The sequence below is a fragment of the Dermacentor albipictus genome, chromosome 2 (assembly GCF_038994185.2).
Source record: "Dermacentor albipictus isolate Rhodes 1998 colony chromosome 2, USDA_Dalb.pri_finalv2, whole genome shotgun sequence".
In the NCBI taxonomy this organism is placed as follows: Eukaryota; Metazoa; Arthropoda; class Arachnida; order Ixodida; family Ixodidae; genus Dermacentor; species Dermacentor albipictus.
The window spans coordinates 58,505,448-58,533,027 of NC_091822.1; the positions used below are offsets into that span (position 1 = coordinate 58,505,448).

A 27,580-nucleotide genomic window follows, 5' to 3' on the forward strand; every position below is an offset into this window, starting at 1 on the left:
GTAATGTAATTAGGCACATTGTCGCTTACATTGCTAGTCCCAGTGCATAGTGTGTACCAACTATCATGCGCGAAGATTTAAAATGGGCAAGTGCCGTGTAGCTGGACGTAACCACGATTACCTTCTTTGCCGTCACTTGGAAACACAGTGATTGTTTCTTTGCATCGTGCATAATTGCGTAATTAATATTAATTAATACCTCGACTTGTCAAATATAATATTTAAATGAAAACTGTAAGTGAGAAGAGGGACATGAAAAACTCCTGATACACTTTTCAGTTTCTAAATACGTGATACATAAAAGTATTTTTCCGAGCGTGAACGAAGCCCGCGAATACACGAAATATTTCGTCGCTATTCGAGGCACTGGGGTACACCCTCCTTCCTAGTGATCTTGTCTCGCGGTGCGCTGTATAGGTTAGCCACGTAAGTCCTTGGTGGATCTTGTGGTCGGGCATGATTTCTATGATGGTATTTTCGACCATTCTCACTTCTGTCCTACGTTCTTGGGCGGTGATTGTTTTCTTGCGAAGTATAGCTGTTCTTGGGGTTATGCTAGTTGTGTTGTATGCTGTAAGCCTTTTTTAGGTGTTGGTCTCTTGGAGGGCGATGATGTCTGGGTGATATGTCTTTAGAAATTCTTATAGGATCGCGGCCTGTAGGATCTGCAGTTCTAGCGTCAGATGCGGAAAATCGGTTGAGAAATGGGCGAATTTGAGTTAAGGGATACCATCCATAGGACTCTTGGGTGTGTCTACATGCTCCCGTTCAAGAGAGTTCAAACGAATTGGTATGCTTTTGTTCGGGAGTAGTTTTTCAATCCGTGCCATTCCTCTGGTTAGGCGTGTGTCACGTAGTTTTTCTTGACGTGGACCATGAAGCTGGTGAGTTGGGACTTGGATACATTTGATTCGGGCGTTATGCGTGTCGATGGTGTGGCTAAGCGACGTGACCGCTGTGCTGGTTCGGATGGTGTTTCGCTAAAATTTCGCCTATACGACTGCTTCGAAACTCGACTGCACTATTCCTGCGAGCTTGGCGGAGACGTTCTTTGTCTGCGTGACAGCTTCAACTTTTTGTTTGATGAGGTTCGTGACTTGTTTAGCTAGCGGCTGTTCTTGACATCATCGAGTGGGCTTCTTCATGTTTTCGATCTGCTTCTGCATGATTTCTTCCTTTTCCTTGTATAGTTTTGTGAACTTATCGACGATGACACCTTGGGGTTGGATCTGGTCGTGATGGCTTTGCAACACCTTCTGCTGGTTTCGAACCATGTTCTCTAAATTCCGTAGTGCCGCGGTGCATGCCGACGAGAAATCCGAAGTGTTCGTGTCCTAGGAAGGAACTCGAGCCTCCCGGCGCTGCAGCAGCATAGCCGACTCGCTGGATGGAAAATGATCGGGCTTTCGAGCGATACCAGGATCTCGATCGTAAGATAGACCTAGACGTGTGTCGGCCGTGCTTGCCTTGTAGCGCGCTGCCCGAGTTTGTGAACGCATTGTTCAGCTTGGGAAATTCGTCACTGCATGAAGTCCAATGACTATCTTGGACTTTTGCTCTGTTGAGTCGCCTCACTTGAAAAGGTGGTGGGTTCGGTAGTTGTTTCTTCATTCTTTTTCCAGCGGTCTCGTGTACTTGTCCGTATATTTTGCACTTGGTTAGGCATTTGCGATCTTCGCTAAGTGTGGGTTGTCTGCCCTTGTAACAGATGTCATCTCTCAGCCTGGGATAGGTGTTGGTGTTCAATGGCACCGCACGTCCAGGAGTACTACATGGAATTTCGATAAGGCTTACAGCGGTAGTTCCCACTTTGATAGCTGATAAAGTACGGGAAGTGCGACCCGTCGAAGGTGACGACAGCCGTGGAGGACCGAACTAGTGTGCGCGCGCGAAGAACAGTGTATCTCAAGCTGACTTTGAGACCAGCTACGTTATCAGCACCGCTAGTACTTGGCATGGGTCCTTGGATCACACTTCTGCATACCTAGTCGGGATGTCTCATCTGGGAGTTCCCTTTCAGGAAGGTGCCACCTAGCTGGTTGGTGGTTATGCTTCTCAATTCGGTATAGCGGTCCGTGTCGGCGGTACGCGCAATGGTGACGTTTACTATCCTCTGCATCAGAACTCCAACGTTATCGTGGTAGTCCTGTTTTGTGATGACACTTGATCTTCGTATACTGTGGGTGTATGCGGTTCGGTTCCGCTTCGGTATGTCGAGTCCGATTTGTGGTCTGTAGACGATCTCGAAGTGGTCTATTGTGAAAGGTGGCATATACGGGTTGTGTTGTTTTGGCGGTTGAGGTGTGGGCTTGGGCTCTTGTTTCGGCATTTAATTGAGTGCTTTCATGGGTTATGATGCTCGCTTTCTCTTGCGTGCAACTTGCATCCATTCAGTATGTTGGTTTTCAGTTATTTCCCCGCTACTGCACTCATAGGTCCATGCCGACGCCATTGGGCAATTTGCCTCCGTCCCCTCGGTTTGCATCGTTGTCTGTTCTTCTTGTAGCGGGGCAGCCATTGGTTACCCTCAAAAACGTCAGTCAGTTACGCGTGACTTGCTGAATCTGTGAGCACAAAAACCAACAACTTTCCTAGCCTTGGACAACGGAAAACATGGTAAGAAACAGTACCTCATGGAAAGCGCTTGTGCAATCCTTGGTCCCCTAGCTGCATTTCTATGATTTTACAGAGATCACCGAACTCTTCTCCATCACTGGTGAAAGCGCACGTCTCGTGGCATGTACTTTCACTGAGCTCCTTCGTTTATCTCTCCCGGAAAGTCCTGCACTGTTCGACACTCAGCATATTGACTGCTCATTGGTGAAGAGCGTCCCCTTGGGCAGTTCGGGACTGCCAGGGATTAATATTGGAAGAGGCCCTATAATAGAAGCACATTCAGTCGCATTCCGAAGAACCTTCGCGGCGCCAACACCTACGACCCTAAATTGAGCAACGAGCTAAATAAATCTAACGCTAAGAATAGCAAAGAATAGGGATACGCTGTTTATTTCACCGATTACATTCCTACCACGCATTTTCCATTTTGGGGGCATGGCATCTCGTCAACTGACAGACTGAATCAGCCCACGAAAATTTATTCTACAGTTACATTCGCATAGCGATTGGTATAGTGCGCGTTATAGCAGAAGCGATATTTATGGCACCTCTCGAACACCTAGGATACTTTCTAATACCTTCAGGGTATATGAAAAATACTCGCGAGGTTTCTCTGTTATGAAGCGTGCCTCTATTTTGGTATTGTCCCGATATCGTCGTATGGCCAGCTATTCGGCTGGGTCGCCTCCTCTTTAGCGTCCTAAGATTTATCGACGTGTTGGTGATCCGCGCACATTGAGCTCAATCTCTGCGACGCCAATAGGTTTACATGTGCCCACTTTTGGCAACGCCTAACCACACCTACTGCTAGCGTTCGGCGATCGCAGCCTCTCCAACCTGCCATCGCCTTATGATGCCCGCATACAGGACCGACCATCACGGGTATACAACCCACCAGCCCCGTTCCATCCCCAACCACCACCTCTGTTCCTAGGGTACGAAGCGTCAAGTATGGCTCACCGACGGGAATTCGTCTCGAATTTATTGCTACCGCAAGATTGCACGAACAGTCGGGCCTCACAGCTGCTCTCACTGCTTCGGATCTGCACATTACACGAATGCGCCTCCACCGCAACAACAAGATGGCAATAATTGCATTGGCTGGCTCTTCGGTGATCCAGAAGCTGCTTCAGTCGGAGATCGTAGTTGCGTGGGTTGCCTTTCATCCTGCAGTATCTATGAAGCTGCAGCCCGCAACATCTGTCTTCAGGTTATCCGCAACTTTGAGCCACATACGCCCTCTCGAGAACTCATGACCAGCCCCTGGGACCAATATTCCGGCATCTTTGTGGTCCGCATGATGGGTGCCCTCACGGGCTATGGGATAAAAATGTGGGTGAACTATCTGGGCGTCCGCCTTCGCATCGCTGCACATTGACCTCGCGCCCAGTTCTGCAACACCTGACTCGAACTTGGACACCATACCGATGTGTGTTCCCAAGCTGGTGTGACCCAGGCAAGTACTGCGCGACCATCCTGATGCACCCCTGAGCAAGCGGACGAATGCCGCTACGGATCTCCACGTTGCGTTGAATATGTTCTAGCGGTCGACCCCAGGTACCAAAGTAGTGTTGAAGCGGAGCACGGCCTACGCTAGGCGGAACATTACCGCCATCTTCAACTCGGCGAGACAGCGCCGAAGAAGCATACTTCCAAGGCTGCTCTTCAGTCGACGAAGCCCACACGCACCAGAAGCCAAAAGCACACTGCATCCACATTTCGTTGTTGGTCCCACACAATTTCACGTCCAGCTACACAGCTGCCGAAGGCAAGTCCGCCACCAAGCATTTTCCTCCACATAACCTCGCCTATCCCACATTAGTACAACGTTACTCATGCCCGCCAAGCAACACAAGAATACCAAGCCGCTCTTCTCCACAGGGCTTTGTCCGACCCTAAACATCCACTTCCTCCTATCTCTGCTCCGGCTCTACCCACTTTTAGTACCCCATGGATAAAGAACCGTGTTGCCAATATGGTGGTTCTCCTGCTAATTTCAGCGGGAATTCGCGCTGGTTAGCATGATTTTCTTTTTTTTTGGGGGGGGGGGGGAGTGGTAGGTTGGTTTTTGAGTGCTTTCAGTGTAATTTTGGAATATTTCGTTGGTAAAAATGCTAAATATTTTCTGACTAATTCTTTCTTTACGCGTCAGAAACATGCAGCTTGTCCATGTCCCTTTGAATGTACAAGACAACTATGACTATCATCCTCAAAAAGCAGCACGAGGACCCCTAAGCCCTTGTTATGAGTTGGAAATGCTAAAGCTTTAATGTCCAATTGAAAGCCGCTGAGTGGTCCTTCGTGTTATGAACGTCTCACGAACAAGCGAGCGCTTTGTCACGCTTGGTGGGTTATTATTTGGCTTTGCCGAGGGGCATTCAGAACGCAGGCGAGAGCTTGCGTCATCAAGGAACGCGCGGATGAGACAGCTTTGTGACAGCGATGGTGACGGGGCAGTGAGGCGGTGTCCTCTCCACTGACGCAGCAACTGGCGCACTATCGGGCAACAAGGGGAAGCCCTTTGACACGCTGAGCTCCGTCGATGTGCGCTCATGCTGCGTCGCAGCCAATGGGACTTACGTGCAGTTTCGCTACTGCATACGAAGGCTTTTTCGCTCAATGGGCCACTTCATGCGTTCACATCAAAATTGTGCTTCGGATTTCTCCCACATGGGAGGCATTAGAGGGGGCTATACCGGACGCTGACAAATTCCACCGTATTGTCAAATAATGTGGGATGCATTTTCAACCAATCAGAGAGGCTGAGGGGATTGGTACGAGCTCTGTGATTCCCAAATTTATCAATATGGGATGAATGTGACGATCTCCCAAAGATCACGCCCAATTTCGTCAAATTGTCGAATTCACCTTCTTAACTCCTTTGATTGGCCTAGAGCCGGCTTTAGCGCTGCTACGGCGCCTCTGCTTGGCCCAAGTTGCTGCTGTTCCAGAGTTTGACTACATGACAGAATATTCACAATGCCCTGTATTGCGCCCTTGCCATGGTGCCTACTCTGAACTATAGCTCTAGCCGGATCCACAATTCTTATCAGTTTATCTCTTAGCCAAATTCGTGAAGGAAATTCGGCCTCCTGAAATGGCCCTGTGAAATACCTCCAAAAATTCAATTGACCAATTTAGCTTCACCAGTAGCGCTGCTGCCGTAGTGGAAATTCGATGTTGAGCATGTTTTCAATCAGGTGAACACTATTAAGAGGGCTATAACGTGAAGCTATTCCGAATTTTTCTGTTCTAATTATGCAATCAGCCCTCCGCGATTGGTAAAAAAATTTTATAGCCATCGCACGTCGCCTCATTTTCAGGCGACGTCACGAAAACCTCGACAGCCCTCATCTGATGTGACGTGCACACTGGCTATGTCTCACTAGACCGAACGAAAGAAAAAATAAATATTACTGATTCGACGTGTTTTCGCCACTAACCCGCTGCTCTTGGTGAAAATATTTCAGGCTGCGTTCACTTTGCCTGCCTGTCACACAATGTCCCAAAACCGCGAACGGTCGCCGCTTCAAAGTTACATGTACAAGCTAAACATGCAATAATATGCCCAACAAAATTGACTTTTTTTTCTGAATAGCTGGATGCTATCCCGCTACGAAAGGAATATAAGATGGCTGCCCGCCATACGCTCATGCACTGGCTACTCGCACCTGCCGGAGAGCGTAGGTTTATTTGCCTCTAATAAAACATTGGATTGCCGTACATTATCGAGCCCCTTCGGCACGTTTACGAGATCGCTCTCTCAACTTTTCTTTGCTGAAGATCTCTTTGAAACGCATTCTTAACCTTCCATTGCACGCTGCCGTAATTTTCGATCAGCTAGTCGAAGCTAAGTAAGGGAAAGCGAACGAATCACAGACGCTGGCTCCACCTTCCTCATCCGGTAACATGTTTTTACTGCGCTGGCTCGGCCCCATCGAAACCCTCCTAACTTCAGCGTGTCCCTCGCCTTTTCTCAGCCAATTAGAGAAGAAGAACTGCTCATTTAAGGCAGTGTTATTCATTTTTAAACTACCAAGAGTGACCTGTAAACGAGGAGAGCATTTCATTGGACTGTCCAGACAGCGCGGCTCCTCCCCGCCCCATGTTTGCGTCGGCTGTTACGCAAATAGGAACGGGGAGACTGGAATGAAAATATATATGAATAGTTGTACTTTATGTGGTGCTAAATCTAAGCTAACCTTACGAATCATCCCTGAGATGGAAATGTTGTTATAACGAGGCGGGCTGCTCTTAGAAGAAACGATAAATTCTGATTTAGTTACAGCCTGCCAGAGCACGTGTTTCGCAACGTATCCATGATGGAGCTCTGCAGCATCGGCGATGGCACCTACCCTAGTTCCAGTGATATCAGTAAATAAAAGAAAAACACCCTAAATAAGAAATAGGAAAAATCTATCTATCTATCTATCTATCTATCTATCTATCTATCTATCTATCTATCTATCTATCTATCTATCTATCTATCTATCTATCTATCTATCTATCTATCTATCTATCTATCTATCTATCTATCTATCTATCTATCTATCTATCTATCTGTCTGTCTGTCTGTCTGTCTGTCTGTCTGTCTGTCTGTCTGTCTGTCTGTCTGTCTGTCTGTCTGTCTGTCTGTCTGTCTGTCTGTCTGTCTGTCTGTCTGTCTGTCTGTCTGTCTGTCTGTTACGCAGATCAAGTGGCCCAAGTTGTTTACCATCATGGCCCACCAGATATTTGCTCGCGGTCGTGACATCATCGTGATCGCTCCATCATTGTCATTCAAGCTGCCCTATCTGACTCTCATCATGCCGTCGTTGTCACGCCGTCGTCGTCATACATAATGTTGTCGCGAAACCGCCGTGATCATTCTATCGCCATTACTCCGGCTTTTTGATTAGACTATTGTCATAGCGTTGTCGCTACCCCTTCTAGTTGTCTAATAGCTGGGGCCCCAAGGTAAGTGATGGTCGTCTTTGATTCTCGATTGCTGCATCATCGACATACAAGCTTTCTCAATAGATTCTCCTTAAGCCATCATCGTCATTCAGTCGTCGTGTATTGTCAGTACTTTCAACCATGTCAGGCCGTCATGGTCACTTTGTCACTGTCGTCGTCACGCGTTTTGCTGAGTCAGTGTCCCAAGTTTACTAATATTTTGGGCCACTAAGTGTGAACTCGTGGTCGTGATTCTATCGGGGTCTTTCGATCATCATCAGTACACTTTGGTCGTCTGCCTCGCCTCATGCTGTTGTCATCAGGCGATTATCAGACAGTCTATGCGTTTGTTCTCATGCCGTTGTCTGAGGCCGTAAAGACCGTCAAGGCCGTTTGGCCGTCGTCTGAGGCCGTCATTATCGTCACTCGAGCTTTGTCAGTTAACTCTCTTCATGCTTTTTTCGTCACGATATCGACTTCATAGAGCCGTTGTCACGTGATTGTCGCCAGACACTGATGGTCACCCCATCGCCCTCTTACCGATGTAATGCCATCGTCGTCAGGAAGTTGTCATGCATTCGTTCTCATAGCATCGTTATGATGCCGATGTGGTCGCCGCCACTGTGACTTCGTCATCCGAATTTCGTCACACCGTTGTCGTCTTACAATCATCGTCACGCAGCCGTCACCATGCTTTTGTGGTCATGCCCTCGTCATCACGCGATCGTTTATTAGTATGATCACTTCTATGTCATTCTATTGTCGTCATGCTATCGTCGTCATGCGTTCTTCGTGGGCTCATAGACGACGTACGGTTGTCATTAAACCGTAATCATGCGTATGTCACACAATCATGATTAAGCCTCCATTGCCATGCGGTGATTGTTAACATTCTTCTTTCCATAGCTCGTTGCGTCGTCCTCAATTTGAGTAGAACCCTTTTCGTAAGCCTGCAGGTTTCTGCCCCGTAGGTGAGTACTGGTACGACACAGCTATTAACACTTTTCTCTTGAGGGAAAATGGCAACCTGCTGTTCATGATCTGCGAATGCCTGCCGAAGACCCAGCCCGTTCTTATCCTTCTTATTATTTCCTTCTCATGATCCTGATCCGCCGTCACTACCTGCCCTAAGTAGATGTGTTCCCTTACCACTTCCAGTGCCTCGCTACCTATTGTAAATTGCTGTTCTCTTCCGAGACTGTTAAACATTACATTAGTTTTCTGCTGATTAATTTTTTAGACCCACTCTTCTGCTTTGCCTCTCCAGGTCAGTGAGCATGCATTGCAATTGGTCTCCTGAGTTACTAAGCAAGGCAATATCAGTGAATCGCACGTTACTAAGGTATCCTCCATTAACTTTTATCCCCAATTCTTCCCATGATAGGTGATATCATGATAGGTGTAACGCTAAGGGATAAGAAAAGAGCAGATTGGGTGAGGGAACAAACGCGAGTTAATGACATCTTAGTTGAAATCAAGAAAAAGAAATAGGCATGGGCAGGACATGTAATGTGGAGGCAAGATAACCGATGGTCATTAAGGGTTACGGACTGGATTCCAAGGGAAGGGAAGCGTAGTAGGGGGCGGCAGAAAGTTAGGTGGGCGGATGAGATTAAGAAGTTTGCAGGGACGGCATGGCCACAATTAGTACATGACCGGGGTTGTTGGAGAAGTATGGGAGAGGCCTTTGCCCTGCAGTGGGCGTAACCAGGCTGCTGCCGCTGCTGCTGCTGCTGCTGATGATGATGATTATGATTGTTTACAGACGCTGTCATGCCTGTATTGTGAAGCTGTCGTAATGATGCCGAAGTAGTTATGTCATCGCCGTCATTCCACTTGGGTCATGGGGTTGTCGTCATACTACGACCGTCATGTCACGGTCGTCATCCCATCGTCTTCATGCCGTCGGCGTTGGACTTTCTTCGTTATATCATGGTTATCTCTAGATGTTTATTTCATTATCGCCTAGGCGTCGTGTCATGCCGCCTTTCTTCATTACAATGACATCAATCCCTCGTTCGCAATTCATCCTCGTCACTGCTTCGTCGTCATGCCATGAAGCTCACGGGTGACCTTGTCTAGTCAGTGCCATAGCGAAGTATGCCGGTTGCACAGACATTGTATGTCGCATGTGGCCGAAGCAACGGAATGGCCACTAATGATTTTAAATAAGTGTGACTTAGTGTGACATACGTTATGTCGCTATATTGCTTGAGTGTTAGTGTTACCATCCATAGTCATCGTCAGCTGGCTTCTGCCGTAAGCTTTTCAGTTTCGTATTGAAATACGTTTCCGCATTTCACAGTCGTTCAAAAAAGCGTGTATTATAATTTATAATTGATACCATTAATCCGAATATGGTTGTTAAAATGATAAGGGACTTTCCTGTTCAACGTGGCTTTTTTCTAATGTGTTCGATATAGAGAAAATAAAGCTTGCTTTGAGAGTGATCCTGACTGTTTTCTGCATTGAGCGTGTCGTGTCGCGAGTTTGAGAGGCTTCTGACGGCTCGACTAGCGGTGTCTTTTCTTTCTAGTTGGCAATACTGCTGAAGAACCATCGTCTCTCGTTTCTTTTGACATTTCCGTTCTTTTCAATCACGCCTTCAGCTCAGGAAATACACCACTCATACCCTCACCCTCCCAACGTCATTCTGTCACACTCCCGAATTGGTCATCCACAATAAGCGCATCGCCGCTTTAGAGGCCGCTCCCGACTGGGTTACCATTGCGCCCACGCCAACCCATGAGAAGTTTGCCCCTACCTTCACATTTTTTCGATATCAATTACATAACTCATTAGCATTGTTATAAATTACTCCATTAAACCGTTCCGCACTCGATGGGGAAGTTGCCACATCACGCAGTGCCGTAGCAATAAGCAGTAATCGAGTAACACCGTAAGCCCGACCGGATTGACCATGAAATCACAAAGGTGATGTTGGCGACCCCATCTCTGGCATTGTAACTGCAGGGAACTCATCCGAAAAAGCGGGCTTCTCTTCCAGTTCATTGCTGCATAGGTTAAAAAGCGGATATCCTACTTCTCCATGAACATCGTCCCCCAGTCGTGTTAACCGAATACTTACCTTATGTAACGCATGCCGCTGATGTTACTTGCGTGCACATAGATATTACTGTCTGAGTTATACACGAAGCTTCCCCCAGTCTCACGATGCCATTTATTCCTGCCTCTCATCGAACGCATCAACCTCCGTGTATTTATATCAACAAAGTATATTGCCTATCTCACGCTCCACTCGCCTTCATTGATAATGCGCTCCTGCTACGTCCCACACGGTGTCACTGACCTCATGGCGGAATAATTTATTGCCGTTTGCACTGTATTGGGCTACACTAGGATCACCCTGAACAGCACCCATCTACTTACGTCATTTCAACATTACAACTTTCATCTCCTCAGTGATCCCCCTTTCACGTCAAGAAATCATACACATGTGGAGCGTGACACCACACCCCGAAAGCACGTACCCAGCATTTGTTACGGCGGAGAGGGGAGGGTGGGCAACCCAAGGTAACTCTTCCATGCAAATGAGCGAGGGGGGGTACCTTTACTAGAACAAATGTGAATAATGCCCACTGTTCGCCATAAAGACGCGTGAACATGCAAAAGAGAAATGAAATAAGGTGTATCCCGCAGGGCACGCCTGCGAGATACACCGCTCCTATACTTTACAAACAAGGAACCACATCAAATGGACTCGTGCAGAAAGAAGCGCAGGAGGAACACTGCCATGAACAAGTAAACAAGTGAAAGTTCAAAATAAAGATTTCTAGCAGCGTTTTTCGGATTAGCTCTGGAGGAATTATAGAGAAATATATTTTTGCGGAACAATCACAGTTCTTTTGGATCCCTCGATTACTGCTCTACCAAGTGCCAAAACCGGCTCGTATTATTTCGGAAGTTTCGTAACGATGCGTGGCAGCCAGTCCCGTAGGACAGCGGGACTGGCGGTCCTACGGGACTTCACTGAGCGAAACGCAAGCGCTTTCAGCTATTCTACGGCCCGGCTCACTCCTCCTTTGGACGTTTCCGCAAGCTGGCCGTTTTCCGTTCAGGAGCACGTCACTCATTACAGATTCCGATGCTACCCACACTGGCAGGCATGGCGACGCCACAAGCTCAACTTCCACTATGATTTCAACGACCACCCCAACCCAGATAATATTACGATTCGAGATTTTACCGTATGCAGCAGCAGGTGACCCTTCTGACATCCTGTTCTCCTACCTTCCGCGTGCCTGTGGCTTACCGAAGCTTCACAAGAACACCTTTGCCATCTAGCTGGAGAATAAGTTGTACATCGCAACATGAGCGAGCTACACTTGCGCTAACTTCACACAAGTCACGAGCTCCCAGATGGTCCTCTTTTGGAGCTCTGAACTCTACAGGCCCGGTCATTTACGAGAACCTGCGGCAAGTCATGATTTCGTACTGCAGCATCACTGTGGCTGGGCATCGCTTACAACCTAGGCTACCGGTGCTGCCTGGAATATTGATATCATGCTGTGGAATCCGAAACTAACAACCACTGCCGCTGCCACTACCAATGACACTACCAAGGCCACTGCCACCACTGCATGCCATTGGACGACACCATTTTCAGCGTTGTTCCCTTCAATGCCGCGAATTCACTGCACTCACTCATTCACTGCACTTCATCCTCCACTGGAGGTGGAGGAAGAAGCGCCGAGCAGTCAGACGTGGAAGCATCGGCTCCGTTTCTTTTTCCATGCTCTGCTCGTCAGTTTTGAGAGTGCAACGAAAAAAAGCATACCACTGGATCCGCGAAGCGACGGCGAATCTGCTGACACCAATATTCAAGGTGGGGCTTGTTTTTTCACAATCTTACGGAACGTTTTCTGCTCCTTAGGGAGGAGTAGGGCCTTTGTTGGGCCTAGTAAGCCCACCTGACCACAGCCATGACGGATACAAACATGGAAGATGAAGATTTTACTGGAAATGAAAGAAACAATGGTAAGGACGACTACGGCTGGCAAGTAGTGGCCGGCCGAAGATCACGAGCTAGCAGAAAGGCTGTGGATAAAGACAGCACATTGCCACGTAATCAGCGAGAGCACGGAGTCAAGGGAACCGCCATGGGTGGAATGGTCAAGAATCGGGTTATCAAAGCTTCGAGGATGCCTCAACTGCCCGAGGAGCACAGAAAGACCATTATACGACCTCGAGGAGGGCTCAGTTTGAACAAGGTGAGCACCACCACGATTGGTTCCACTGTCATCGAGGCGTCCGGCCTAACGGAAGAGGAGGCCCGTGAAGATGTTGTCTGCCCGAACTTCATTCAAAGTATCATCGTAGTCAGCACGCACAAGCCCGAACATGCTGCGAAGTACGTTAGAATCAAGTCTTTCAAGATTGGGGAAGCGGAATACGAGGCAAATGAATACGAAGTGGCACCCCATGCCACATGCAAAGGCGTCATCCGAAGAGGGGACATCAGAGACTCGCAAGCTATAATAACGAGAAACATCGTGCATGACTTGAACCCGCTTGCGCTAGCTGCCAAGCGCATCAAGACTTCGGGATTGGTCACCGTACTTTTCGATGGACTCAAAGTGCCCAATTTTGTCAAGCACGGATCCACACTAGTGAGATACCACCTCTACAGGAAGCAATTCGACGTCTGCTTCACTTGCGGAAGGGTCGGGCACCGCTCTGATGTGTGTCCAACACCTGACTTTGTTCAGTGCAGGGGACGCGGAACTGACAACCCAGGAGATGAACATGTGTGTGTACCTAAGTGTAAATTTTGTGAAGGCGGTCGCCCTACCGGCGACAAGATTGGAAGCAAAGATTTCAAATCCCTTACGTCGTACGACTTCGTCGAAGAGAGCGCAACAGGATTCAATCGTCGACTGGAGTGCAGTCGGAAGCGCAACAGCTGGCGCCCAACCATGTCCCCGAGGACAGGGAGAACTCATGCTCCAGGAGTCGCACCAGATCCAGGCATCGTTCACTATCCAGGGAGAGAAGGCGCTCCAAGTCAAGGGAAGCACAAGTGCGCTTCGTGCAAAGGGACTCAACACCTGGAGAGAAGAAAACGCCAGGAACCACTTGGGCTGACAAAGTAAAAGGTATGGCGAGAGTTGTTGGGGGTGCCTCGGCTGCTGTGGGTGATGACAACGATGCCAGAATCGAGCAATTAATTAAAGAAGTAACTTCTTTAAGTAAAGCTAATGAAGAATTGACAAGGCAGGTAGCAGAGCTTCGTAAAATAAAGCAGTCGAGCGATGGTAGAGTAGAGATAGATAGACCTGTAAGCAAAAGCAGCGATCCAGGAGAATCCAGCTCTCCTGCCCCTAAAAAGAGGGCCGTGAGTTCCGAGGATGAGTCAGTCTTCTCAGCCTTCAGTGAAAAAAAGATGCAATTAAAGCGATAAGAGAGACAGTGGAAACGACCAACTTTAAAGTGGACAAATTGTGGAAATGGAGACTAACGGCGGAGAAAAGACTTGGGAAAATTGAGACGCGAGGGGATGACGACGATGAGTATCTGTCATGGGAGGCGGATAGTATAATGTCCATTCCTGGACTGTCGGGGGCCATCACAAAGAGGAAAGTAGAGGGTAATAGAAAGGCAGCCTCACCTAATAACAATGGAGAGTAATCATGGATTTACCGTGTGGCAATGGAATTGTCGCGGATTTCAACACAAAAAAGCAGCACTGCGACAGGTGATCAGGTCATCTGAGGCCAGGCCAAAAGTAATTATGCTGCAGGAAACCTTAGCGGACGAAATTATGCTTACTGGGTACAAAGTTATATGTAGAGACAAAAAAACTGGGAGGGGTTTGGCGACCCTCATTGACAAAAAGTTGCCATACATTGAGCATGATATTAATCTTAGACATTCCAGGTTTGAATTTATTCTAGTTGAGATAATATTTAAAAGGAACAGAGGTAAGACGCAAAGCGTTTTCTGTTTGAATGTTTACAGCAGTCCTAACTACACGAGGCAGAGGTTTAGAGCACTCTTCAAAAGGGTGCTTTCGGTTGCCAAAAACTCTCCGCTCATTATTGGAGGAGACTTTAATGCTCCCTATCACACGTGGGGATACGCTTGGAACACAAAGAAGAGAGAGGAGCTATGGAGTCTTGCCATGGATCTGGGGTTATGCTTGATTACTGATCCGGCGTATCCCACCCGCTGTGGCACGTCCACAAGCAGGGACTCCACACCAGATCTTACTTTCGTAAACAACTCAGAAGGAGCCAATTGGGAAAATTCAAACATGGATCTCGGGAGTGATCATTATATCATACACATAACTATACGCATACCGAGACAGGAAACTAGAATCTTCAAATTCACTGATTGGGATCAGTTCAGAAAAATCAGGGCGAACAGAAGGAAAGTGGGGCCTCTAGATGCCGAGCAGGATCCCCTTCAGACGTGGGTCACCCAGCTCAGAGAGGACGTCAAAGGGGCCACTAAAGAAATCAGGACAGAGGAAAATATTGAGGCTATGGACAGCAGGCTGGCGCATCTGATTGAGGCCAAACAGTCTATATTACAGAGATGGAAAATGCAGCGACTTAACAGAAGGCTAAGGAAAAAAATGTGCAATTAAATAGAGAAATTGATTATCACTCGAAGACTCTCGTGAAGCAACAGTGGGATGAGATCTATAATTCGGCTGATGGTAGACTCAAGCATGGAGGTAGCTGGAACCTCCTCAAGCACTTGCTCAACGAGAATGAAACAAGGACAAGCAAGAGAACAGCTATATCTAAGTTGGTTCATCAGGAAAGCCAAGATAAAACACAGAAGGATATCATGGATAATCTCGCAGCCAAATATCTCTCACTTAAACAACCAAGCGAAGAAGACGAGAGCCCCGAATATACGGGAGGCCTTTGTGAAGAACTTCACCGGGACTTCACTGAGAGTGAAGTGAGGGCGGCTCTTCACAGTCTTAATAGTAGATCGGTGCCTAGACCTGACGGAATAACTAACAAGATATTGAAAAATCTGGATGATGAATCAATTTCTTATCTAACTGAACATTTCAATGAGTGTTAAAGAAAAGGGGTATACTCAGAGGAATGGAGGGTGGCCAATACTATCCTCACACCAAAGCCAGGAAAACAACTCACTCTGGACAACCTCCGTCCTATTTCCTTAACGTCCTGTCTAGGCAAAGCTATGGAACATGTCATCCTAAATCGACTCACTAAATACGTTGAGCAGAACGACATCCTCCTGTACAACTTGATCGGCTTTCGTCCCGCGCTGTCAACTCAGGATGCTATGCTGCTGGTCAAACACCAACTTATACAGGCCAGCCCAGCACATATGAAAGCTCTTTTGGGATTGGACCTGGAAAAAGCTTTTGATCATATAAAGCATAAGGCAAACTTGGCGTCCTCTCGGAGATGGGGTTAGGTAAGAGACTCTTTAACATGATTAAGGACTTTCTTAGAAATCGAACTGCACAACTTATGCTGGGTGAGCTTAAATCAGAAGCTAAGAATTTGGGAAATAGGGGCACTCCACAAGGGGCTGTGCTCTCACCCGTGCTATTTAATTTAGCAATGTCCAAGGTTGCAAGAAATCTGGCGAAAATTGAGGGTATACATTATGTGGTATATGCCGACGACATAACCATAATATGGAGTGCCAAGGGTAATGTAGGACAGAAAGAGACCAGATTACAGGAAAGCTTATATGTTGTAGAGAACACACTGAAAGACATGGGGTTGAAATGCTCGACAGCCAAATCGAAACTCTTGGTCATTAAACATCGCAAAAAAGGTCGCAAACCAAGAAGTTACGTTCCGGAAGATGAGCCAGGAGTGTTCTTATACACTCATGAAGGATCCGCAGTCAGGCTAGTTGAAACAATCAAGGTTCTTGGGTATCACATAGACGGAAACAATGCTAACTATAGAACAATGCAACCTATCTGGAATAAAACAGATGAAGTCATTAGGTTACTAAGGAGAATTACCAATAGACACAGAGGCTTAGGAGAGGACAGCGCATTGAGGCAAATACACGCCTTTGCCCTCTGTCAGTTCACTTATGTGGCTGGATTATTCAAATGGAAGCAGGCAGAACTTGACAAACCTAATGTGATGCTCAGGAAGCTCGTTAAAGTAGCCCTAGGGATACCCAGTAACGCTGCAACTGACAAACTCATGAGTCTAGGGGCGCACAACACAATGGAAGAAATCGCGGAGGCTCAACAGCTAGCGCAACACGAAAGATTGACAAAATCACGACCTGGCAGGAACATATTACAGGTAATAGGTGCAGAACCCTATACATCAAGGAGCCCAATAGAGGCTGAAGTAGAATTAAGGACTGACGTTAGGAACAAGATCAGAACCAACTCTCTCCGCTGAAACATGCATCCTAATGTCGAAAGGAGGAAGGCAAGAGCAAAAGCACTCTTGCAGGAAATAGAACAGCAGAACCAATTGGTAGCTGTAGTTGTAGCTGCAGCCTGGGTGAAAGGTAAAGAAGCATATACGGCCATTGTCTCACATTATCAAGGGAAGGCGCAAGATGCTATCACTATTTTTACCAAGGACCCCATGGTGGCGGAACAAGTGGCGATTGCTCTAGCCATCAGGAGTAATAAGTGGGCCTGCATTTACAGTGATTCGAAATCCGCTAGAAAGTGTTTTGATAAAGGCTACGTAGCTGGTGTTGCAGCGAAACTTTTTGAAAACATTGGAATTATGAGAACTGAAATTCGATGGTTTCCTGCGCATACGGGAAAAGTGGACGAGACACGGATAAAGCTCAATGAGGTTGCTCATGACTTGGCACGGGGACTTGCTAACCGTGACAGTCACAACCGAGCCGTTCACCATCAAGCAAGATAATCTAGGGATCATTTATTAACATACAGTGACATTACCAAACAGTACTATTTAGGACGCAGGCAATTCCCATTGCCAGATTCAAAACAGAACAGGGCTCAGGCAGTCTCACTGCGCTTATTGCAAACAGGTACATATTCCACACCATACACCATTAATAATATATATCCAGAGAGGGAGATTCGGATGGACTGAAACGATTGTAATGACATCATTTTAATCAGACATATGCTGGCGGGGTGCCCCGCGACTCTCCCCAACCTTATTGAAGAATGGACGCAGTGGGAGAAAAGGATTCAAAGCCCATTGTTTCAGGACCAACTAAGGGCCGTCCAGAGGGCCCATGATGTCGCTGAAAGGCTTGGCCTGACAGTGCCAACGTGGGAGCGGCCCGCCTTGACCTAAGAACTCGAGCCTCCGGACCTCATTCCAATAAATGTTTTCACACACACTAGGAGGTGGGCCCTTGGAGGCTCGACCATCGCCTCCAGAGCCAGTGAGGAAGAAGACAGCTCATGTGCAGGTAGCGGAAGAATACGCTGGCACTCGACCTCCACTGCCGTGGTATCGGCCGCTGCCGAGACCTCGCGGCACCACGGCTGGCCGGCATAACTAAACCGTGGTTACAGCGGCTACATCTTCGCGTCGGCTCCCACATCCTCGATGAGGACCTTTGTCCCAATTATATTTATTGAGTAGCTACCCATAACACGATTGGTTTGGCCCTGCTCCGACGTGCTCCGGCCGAACATAGGGGTAGCACCTGTCTGGGATCCCATCGCAATGACCAACTAATGGCGCAACCTGTCTAAAATGGACTGCGACTTTCTTCCCGCACATATGAACCGCGCCTGGACCACAGCCACCCTGCATGCCGATTGCAATCATACCGAGGTCAGTTTTATGCCGGAAGCCCTCAAAACACGTGCTTCCTTCTACACAGCACCATACGCATCATCTTAAGGCCAGAATATATGGAGCGAATATGCGACATATAGTCGGCGTTCGACGCCCGTCGGCGTACGTGGGTCGCGCGGAGGCCGAGAAAACGTCGTTCGCCGCCGATCTAGCTGGCGCAGAAAGGTTAGTCGGGCGTCGACGATAGCGGAAGCAGCAAACGAGCGGCGCCCCAAAGCGAGTCAATCAGGCCTCACTATTCGCGCCGACTTCCGACTAGGCTTCCCCGCTTGTCCGTGTATCCCGATCCCGCTGTATCGTTTACGCCGGTCTCAAGCTTTTCGTATTCATGGCATCCAAAATGGCGCGGCTGGAATTGAACAAGTTAGTTTCGGCTGTTCAGAAGCGTGCGGCGCGCGCGTTGAGCCACAGAACAGAGGCGCGGAGTTGGAGTAGCCGAAAGTTGTTTACCCACCCAGTTTTGCTACAACGCATAGCATCGCCGCTTTCTTTAAACTACATCGGCACATGAATATCTCAAACACATAAAAAAACACTAGAAATCATTTCTGAACAAAATTTTACGCGTTTTTAGAGTGTTCCGCAATTCAAAAGCGATAATAGTTGTCATTAAAGCTTTTTTTGTGTCATGTGTTTCACTACAGCGCATTTGCGTCGTCTAGCCACACTGAGAACAACGCAGCGACTCGCCAGCGGCGGCCGCCGTGTCTTCGTTCCATGTAGCGCAGCCCGACGATCATACGGCGTCGCGCCGCGGCAGATTTTCTGCCACCCGAACTTCGTCGTGAAAGTTCGCTCCATGTATTCTGGCCTTTACGCAAATTATGCAGTACGTCGTGCTGTCTCGACTCATGTTGCACTGCGATTCTATTGATTACCTTGGCCACATTGTTACCGCTTGTCATTTTAACATGTAAACTGAGACGCAGTTCTCCAGCGCCATGCCAACTTCTTTACCGAGACCAGCGCTACTCAACTTCGACCTATGGTGGCAGTCGATGTACACGAGTCTTTCAATCAAGTAGCGTACGAAGCAGCAGGACTCTATCTCGAGCTAGCTCACATGGCCTGTGGCTGTCGTCTACACAACTATGTGCGAGCTTTCTGCTGGCCGGGCCTAACCTACGCTCTTTGCTTTGTGAATGCTGCCCACCCCGCCTGCTTTTCTAGCTGATGGTCAAGAGTTATAGCAGAAGGCTTGGTCCTTTCTCCTCTTTGCTTCAAGTTGGCCATGGGTAGCGTACATCCACTTCTTGCTGCTCTCTCTGACATCCACTCTACGAGCAACACAGGAGACGTCACTATACAATATTGTTACGTAGAAAGACACAGACGAAAAGCTGCATACAAGCATATTTACAAGGAAATACGTCGTACTTGGCGAAGAGGCAACAGCCCGCGCTAGCTTCTAATCATCGCCGTTATCTTCACCCTGCTCGCCTCTTTCTCATCACAAATATTGTTCCGTAGCACTACCCACGGCGCCAAAAGCGCCGTCCCAGAGCGTCTAAACGCCGGACTGGGAAGCAGTGTTGTAGGCCTTGAGCCTTCTCACGTGCACAGCATCACTAGAGGCCAGAGTAGAGGATGAGGTTGAACGCACAGGAGCAATTTCGTACGTCACAGGCGTCACCTGGCGCAGCACGCGGTAGGGCCCTTTGTATCGCAAAAGGAGCGTCTCTGAAAGTCCGAGGTGACGAGATGGCGACCACAGGAGCACGAGCGCACCAGGCGAAAACTGTGCGTCATGGTGGCGGGATTTGGACTGAGGCTGCTGAGTGGGTTGCGCGGCTGCCAGTCGAGTACGGGCGAGCTGGCATGCATGGTCGGCGAGGGCGACGGCGTCGCGCGCATACTCGCTTGTTGAGATCGCAGCAGGAGGAAGTGCGGTGTCAAGGGGTAAGGTCGGTTCACGACCGTACAGTAGATACAATGGAGAAAATCCGGCGGTGTCATGCCGGGAAGAATTATATGCAAATGTGACATAAGGAGGGGAAATATCCCAGTCGTAGTGGTCCTTGGAAACGTACTTGGACAGAATATCGGTAAGAGTACGGTTTAACCGCTCTGCCTGGCCATTGGTTTGAGGATGCTATGAGGTAGTCAGCTTGTGTTGAATGGAGCAGGAATGCACGATCTCGGCGATAACTTTCATGAAGAAGTTACGACCACGATCAGTAAGCAGCTGTCGCGGGGCGCCATGAAGCAAGATAATCTCACGCAAGAGAAGGTCCGTGACGTCAGTGGCGCAACTGGTAGGGAGAGTCCGCGTGATAGCGTATCGGGTGGCGTAATCAGTTACGACGGCTACCCATTTGTTCCCAGAGGATGACGTTGCAACACATTGCACCAGACACATTGCAACATTCCAACGATGGCATTTCTCAAAATGCTAACTTCACTGGGCCGACTTCTTCATCCGCTAAATAATAAAAGATTTTTTTTAATCTTCATTGGCACCCACTTCCAATACAACTTACCTACGCTGACATTGCTGTACCGCAGCCATTCCATAATAACGTCACATAAAATAGTATCTTTGCCGCACGTACGTCTACTCAAACGCTAGCGTCTCCGAACGCGGCTCATCCATTGTTCTTACCCTAGCGCAGGAAATTCTCCATCGTAAAGTGCTCCAGATAAGGGATCTTGACCTAGACTAAGACCTGACGCATTGCTGCTGCGTTCCGGTGCGTAAAACACACTCTTCATATACCTCGCATCATCTTCACCGACTCCAGAGAAGGGCGTCACTGGCTTCCTCGTAGCACGTTTCTTAATCCACTTTCTTCTGTATATATCTATTCTATCTTTCTAATCTATATCTATTCCTCCTGTTTGGGTCCCTCGTCATGCGGGAACGTCGGGGAACGAACGTGCTAACATGCTTACCTGTGACAAATTAAGCTAGGCTTCCGAGATCCCTACACCAAACGCACACGTCCCATGCTATACACTGGCCTCCATCAAACGTTATCGCCTTTCTCAGAACATTTTCCCTCCTCCAAAAGCGTTCCTTCCTAGCCCCTGTGGCGTCCTTCTCCGCCAGGGCCATACACATATCCGACTTTCTCGTACGTCACTTGACCTTCTCCGCGCTGCCGATCAACCTCCACCTGAACGTCCATGTTGCTGTGACCCCCATAGTTGTTCACATATTGACTTTCATTGATCCCATACTCCTCCTGCCACCCCCACCTGCCTAGCTTGATCCCTTCCACTCACACGGCTGCGTGGTTGACCCAGGCATCCACCTTACCAGCGCAGCAGTACTGGTAGATCTCATTAGCGCGGCGCTAAGTGATCAAGGCAGTGAGACTGGACTGACGGTCTTTCTAGCTGTCTCATTTTGCTAAAAAAGTGTTGCTCTCTCTCGAGGACTTATCCCGGCCAGCTGTCAGCGGGATGCTCCTCATGTAGTGGAAATGCCGGTGGTATTGGGGTACTACCAGTTAATGCAACAATCGACCTTTTGACTGCGTGGTGGCCGCCAGGTATTGTGTATAGCCAGGTTTGAAGTTATCCTAAATGCATTCATGTACTTCCTTGCCCATAATTGACAATATTGTCCAATGTAGTAATATTTGAGAAGTTGTATGAATAATTAAAACTAATGTAATTATGCGCATTGAAAAAAATTACAGGGACTCGTAAGATCTCTCTCAAGTGGTCAACGAAGAAAGTGTGCTCTTCCTCTTCCTATAGTTCGCCTCTTTCTCTCTGCCTCTTCTCTTTGTTTTCTTTCATTTACTCTTTCTGTTCTTTGTCTTTCTCTTTCCTCCTCTTCACCTATTTCTTCTTTCTTCGTTCATTCTGTTTCTTTCTTTGTCTTACTTCCTTTCTTTTCCTTCTCATGTTTTTCATTGCGGTAATCCCCAGTGATACAAGATTGATTACGGATAATTAGAAAGCATTAGTCATTAGTCAGTACTGTTCATTAGGAAGCATTTATAGTCATTTGACATCAGTTGTAGTCGTAACAATTCGTTGTTAGACATAAAGGGCATTTGGTAGTCATTACTTGTCAATATAAGTCTTTTTAGTCATTATTAGTCATTACTGCTCACTACTAAGCATAGTTAATAATTTGTAACCAGTTGTGGTCATTATAAGCCGTCGTAAGACATGTTGGTCATATCATAGCCATCAGTAGTCATTACAGGCAATTTCAGTCGTCATTATTCATTACTGGAAATTATTAAGCATTTTTAGTCATTTCTTATATTGTAGTCTTTACAATTCGTCGTTAGACATGTTGGTCGTATCTTAGTCATTAGTAGTCGTTACAAGTCATCTCGGTGATTATTAGTCATTACTGGTCATTACTGAGCATTTTAAGACATTTATAATGAATTGTATTCGTTACAAATTGTCGTTAGACATTTTGGTCATTTCGTAGTCATTACTAACCATTACAAGTCATTTCAATCATTATTACTTATTATTGCTCATAGCATGTTTAGCCATTTGTAATCAATTGGGGTCATTACACGCCGTCGTTAAATATGGTGGTCATTTCGTAGACATTAGTAGTCATTAAAACTAAATCTAGTCACTATTATTGATTACCGGTCACTAGAATGCATTTTTAGTCATTATTAGTCAATGTAGTCGTTACAAGTTGTCGTTAGGTATATTGGTCATTTCATAGTCATTAGTAGTCATTGCAAGTCATTTCAGTCATTATTAGTCACTACTAGTCATTATTAACCTCTACCAATCTCTGTTATAATGTTATCATTCACTAACTGTCACTATCAATCATTTTTCATTCATTAATATATCTTTAATCTGTCTTCATACGGCGTGATGACGCTTCGGTTTACATTCCAGCGGTAAAGTCTGCTGACACAAACTTCACCATGGGCTTAGAAGAGCTTTCGCCTAAAAATAATATGAGCATCTCCAAGCGAAAGCAAGCAACATTATCTGGGTTACCTGCAGCTATGTGGCGTTTGCATATATTTAAATCGGAGTGCGTAATATATTGGACACCCAGTATAGTTCATATGAGCTCTCCCTGACGCTTTGCAGTACGTATTTAAACAGCGACAACATGCGCTCGCGTTTCAATTTCCGTTAGTGCACAGGTTTCAGGGACGGACACCGCGAGAAACTGTCAACCTTATCTCTATCAGTCATGTGGTTCATGTTGAAGCACGTCGTTGCATTATGCCGAGCAACACGTTGCCTATAAACGCAAGGGTGCGCCAGTTCCTCCATCCTTCACGAGGCACTCGGGACATTGAAATCATATGTGGCACTATACCGTCTTCGGAGCCGACCCTCGTCATGACGCAACAGGTTTTAGCATGGTTTCGCCGATGTAAATAAGGCGTCGCGTCGACGCCGGTCTAGTACTGTCGTTGACGCCTTCATGCGCACATGACACACACGCTCACGTTAAAAGCAGGATTGCTCACTCTACGCAAACATTTTAGGTAATCCGCTCAAGTTTAAAAAAAATACACACACGGCGCTGCATAGCCAGGTAGGTAACGGTTCGCTTAACATTGACTCATACAGTGCTTGAAGTTTCCTTAATTTCTTTTTTAAGCACTTGCTTTATTGCCAGCTGCTTCTATGTACTCCGGCCTGATCTAATTTGCAATTTAGCTTTCATTTTAAAGAAGCACTCTGGGTTGTCAAGCTCTTATAATCAAGGCAAATTGAATGTCTCATTAGTTCACCCTCAACCATCAAAAGATGGTCCTACAGAAAAAAAGCTGTGCACAGACGTTCGCGCAGAATTAACACGTTCACATGTGTATATGATTGAGGGCAGTACATTAGTACTTCAACATATTTGCGTGTACAATGGTCACTGTTATACATCAATGTCTCATTGACCGCAAGGTAACATACATATGGCACATTTAAGCGAAAGTTATTATTCGCGTCAGTGCGACAAACTATCGCTATGCCAAATAATTGAAATGAATTCTCTTTTTTAGGGATATTTATACAAAAAAGGAACACCAAAAAGGCCTCACCTACAATTGAAGGCTCAAAAAATGTGAGCGGCAGCGAGGCGATCCCGAAAAGTCCCCAACACAACGCCACGTTCCGCACTCCCATGTAATCGGCAGCCAAGACAGTTTTGATGGTCGCCAGGTAGCCCTGCTGAAGACCTGTGACGAATGTGACCGCGGCTACGCCGGGAAAAACGTCGACATGAGGCAAAAGCACAAAACAGACGCTCAGCAGTAGGAAGCTGATCGCCGCAATGATGCATCGACCGTTCGTGACTTTGTCCGACACAACCGGAATTGCTATGCGTCCGCAAAACCCGCCGATGCACATGCACGTCACGAGCAACGCGGCTTTGTCAATATAAACGCCTTTGTCCCTGGCGTAGTCCACGATGGTAGACGCAAACAGCGGCAGGGTGAAATCGGCAAAAACGATGGGCACTAATAGTAAATAGAACATTGGCGTGCGTAGAACGTTTATTATTTGTGTCAAGATGCCGGTTTCAATATGAAACCCAACTTCAATTTTTGGTGCTATCGTATTAGACGCTGGCAACTCTGATCCGTATTTTAAACCGGGTAGCGTACCGCATTCCTTTTGTTTGTGTAAAGAGGTGGCATGTTGAGAACCTGTTTTTCCGGCTCCAGCCGATTGGGGTTCTTCATGTTCACTTCCAATTTGAATTGTCGCTAAGCCTGATGATCCAAGCTCCTTTAATTCTGAACTGTTTGAGCTTTGAACTGTCCTTGTAAGGCAGCGAAGAAGTAGTTTTGTAGGCTGTGGCTTTCTAAGAAGGAGTACCAAAGGAATTACATTCAATGTAATGCCGCCCACCACTAGCAGCAATCCTTGCAAACCATATGTGGCCGCCAACGTGGGGAGTAGAACAGGACCGAGGACTCCCGACATTGATAAGCCGAGATACTTGATTCCCGTAGCAGCACCCCGGTACTCATCGAAATATGACACAACGTATACGGATGTGCCGATCAGAAGCGTTCCCGTTGAGAGCCCTGAAATAAGCAGAAATTAGAGTTTGAGCGAGATTATTAGAAATTTGATTTAATTCATTGTCATTTCTATGAATTACTCTAGATGCTAGGTTGATTATTGACGTCTATGTTGTGAAAATGTGCGCCATTTCGATTCCTTCTTCGGCAAAAATACTCCTAGTGATTTAAATGTTTCCTCGCTACCATTCACTGCCCGTCAGTTAGGATAAACGCGCGCTTGTCCATGTATCTTTCTGGTCTACCACGTGCGGCTTCGCGCTGTCAATAGGTTCAGTATGATAAACCTATTATCTATCTTCCTTTCTACTCGACCAACCATATTCTGGTCTTCCTTCTTGAATAGCAGTTCTTTGTTTATGCAATGTGACTCTTCTTCCTTCAATTTATTTGAACTGAGCGTTAAAGATAAGCTAATGGTCTTGATGTAGCTTGACTGTGGTGATTTTTTCGAAGGAGATAAGGAATTAAGGAACCTAAATTTTCGTCGCATTATTCGTCAGTTTTAGATTATCGCCGCTTATTTCGCAATGTTTTTCGATTCTTTTCGTCACTGTAGCGTAGAATGTACGCACTCAAAATATTATTTTATCATTTGTATAAGCGTAACGCAACTCTTAAACTTTCTTAAGATAAAGGTAGGAATGACGCAATAAAGAGTAGTGCGCGCCTACATGTATTCATTAGCATTATATTCGCATTTCGGCATTATGAAGAAGCTCACATAGTAGCAATGGCTGTACACTGCCACACTGATAACAGAAGTTAAGCCCCTTTCTGTTTCACAGCAGCGTGCAAAACTAAAATTTATTTCCAATGGTTCTCAGTTTTGTTCGCTATTCCCACTTTTTCTAAGAGTACTTGCCGTATAGACAGCCCAAGGTAACCATCATCCACGTCATGTTTGGAACAAATGCAGATGCGATGATAGCAGCCGGACACAGTACTGAGCCAAACAGCAGCATAGTGTAGACAGCAACCTTTTGCTGGATGGCACCTATAGCAAAGCCTGAAAAGATTGGTCACGTAAACGTCCTGTGAGCCCTGTACGGTAACAAAATTGTTTCGCTCATATGCGCTAGAAGAATGCGAGAGCTCGTGGACGTCAACACCTGCCGCAACGTCTCGTGTTAACACTCGCGGTTATGACGAGGGCACATGAATTTCGAAGCGCCAGCCGGCCAGTGGCCGTAAGACGTGGTGGCACTCCCGTCGGTAACCTGTGTGGTTATGACGAGACGATGCCGTCGTGTCCGCGCGCTCGCGCGTTCCCTCTAACCCATTTGCACACGCTGCACACATTATCCTTAATTAAAACGTCATCTGTTTGAACCTTGATGAGCCTTTCACTGAAGACATACGTTTGCACTAAGCCAAAAGGAGATATGGTAAGTTCCTGTTCGTCTGCCAACACTCGCCGCGTCTGTCATTTCTCTTTCACCGTAAGTACGAGTGCGAGGCGGCTGTAAATTGCGTGCATGGATGAAGAAGAAAGAGAGGCCCGCGCGCTAGCAGAAAAGTATGAAGGAAGCTGTAGCGGCCGTGTTGTCGGGTCTAAAGGGGGGCTTTGCTATCGTGGTATGTGTTTGTCTGTGTGCTGGCCCGTAGGTCCCGTACCATGGCAAAGGCGTCGTGTGTGCAGGATTGCGTTAGTATATGTGTTTTATTCCGCTTAGTTATCTATACCGTGATCTCCCGGCTGTTGTGACCAGGTGATGCTGCGAAAAGTAAAAGGCATGAACTGAGAGGGCAAGCAATGCCATGCATCACGTACCAAGCCACGGAGGAAAGGCAATCTGAGAATAAATTTGCTGTCTTCGTTGGATTCATGTCAACGTGTAATAATACATTTAAACTGCTGTGCTTCAGAATATGCACGATAGACGACTCGTTGGTCAGCGTCAACTGTGCAAGTTTCCTACTTTTGACAGCAGTACGACGCATGTGTGACATCTAAAGCAGCCTTGGGGAAGGATGCGAAACAAGCAACTGCTCTGAGTAATTATTATACGAATGTGCCACAGATATCCGTGTACTTGAGGTGCGCGTAAAAGTGAAGGTTGGCGGATGCGGTGCATCATTGAACAAGGTTCCACAAAAGAACGTACTCCAGTGCGGAAGCTAAACGGCCAATGATCGCACGTGGGCCTGGTCAACGTGCTAGCCGCAGGCATAGGCTCTTACTATTCGGCACCGCGTGAAGTATACTACAGAAGTTTGTTTCCGTGCAGTTTTACTTAGTGTGAGGACAACATA

General features: G+C 47.0%; 1 protein-coding gene across 3 annotated transcripts in view; it reads right to left on the reverse strand.

Annotated features, from left to right (window-relative positions):
* Positions 1 to 27,580, reverse strand: part of LOC139055418 (monocarboxylate transporter 14-like) — a 39,652-nt gene that overhangs the window by 6,836 nt on the left and 5,236 nt on the right. For 2 of the 3 annotated variants that reach the window (XM_070532876.1, XM_070532875.1), the window contains 2 exons: positions 26,190 to 26,333; positions 24,335 to 25,327 (listed from right to left, as the gene is read on the reverse strand). In XM_070532876.1, the coding sequence (XP_070388977.1) occupies positions 24,335 to 25,327; positions 26,190 to 26,333 (1,137 nt within the window). The remainder of the gene's footprint in view (positions 1 to 24,334; positions 25,328 to 26,189; positions 26,334 to 27,580) is intronic. The other variant, XR_011511740.1, reaches the window with a different exon arrangement.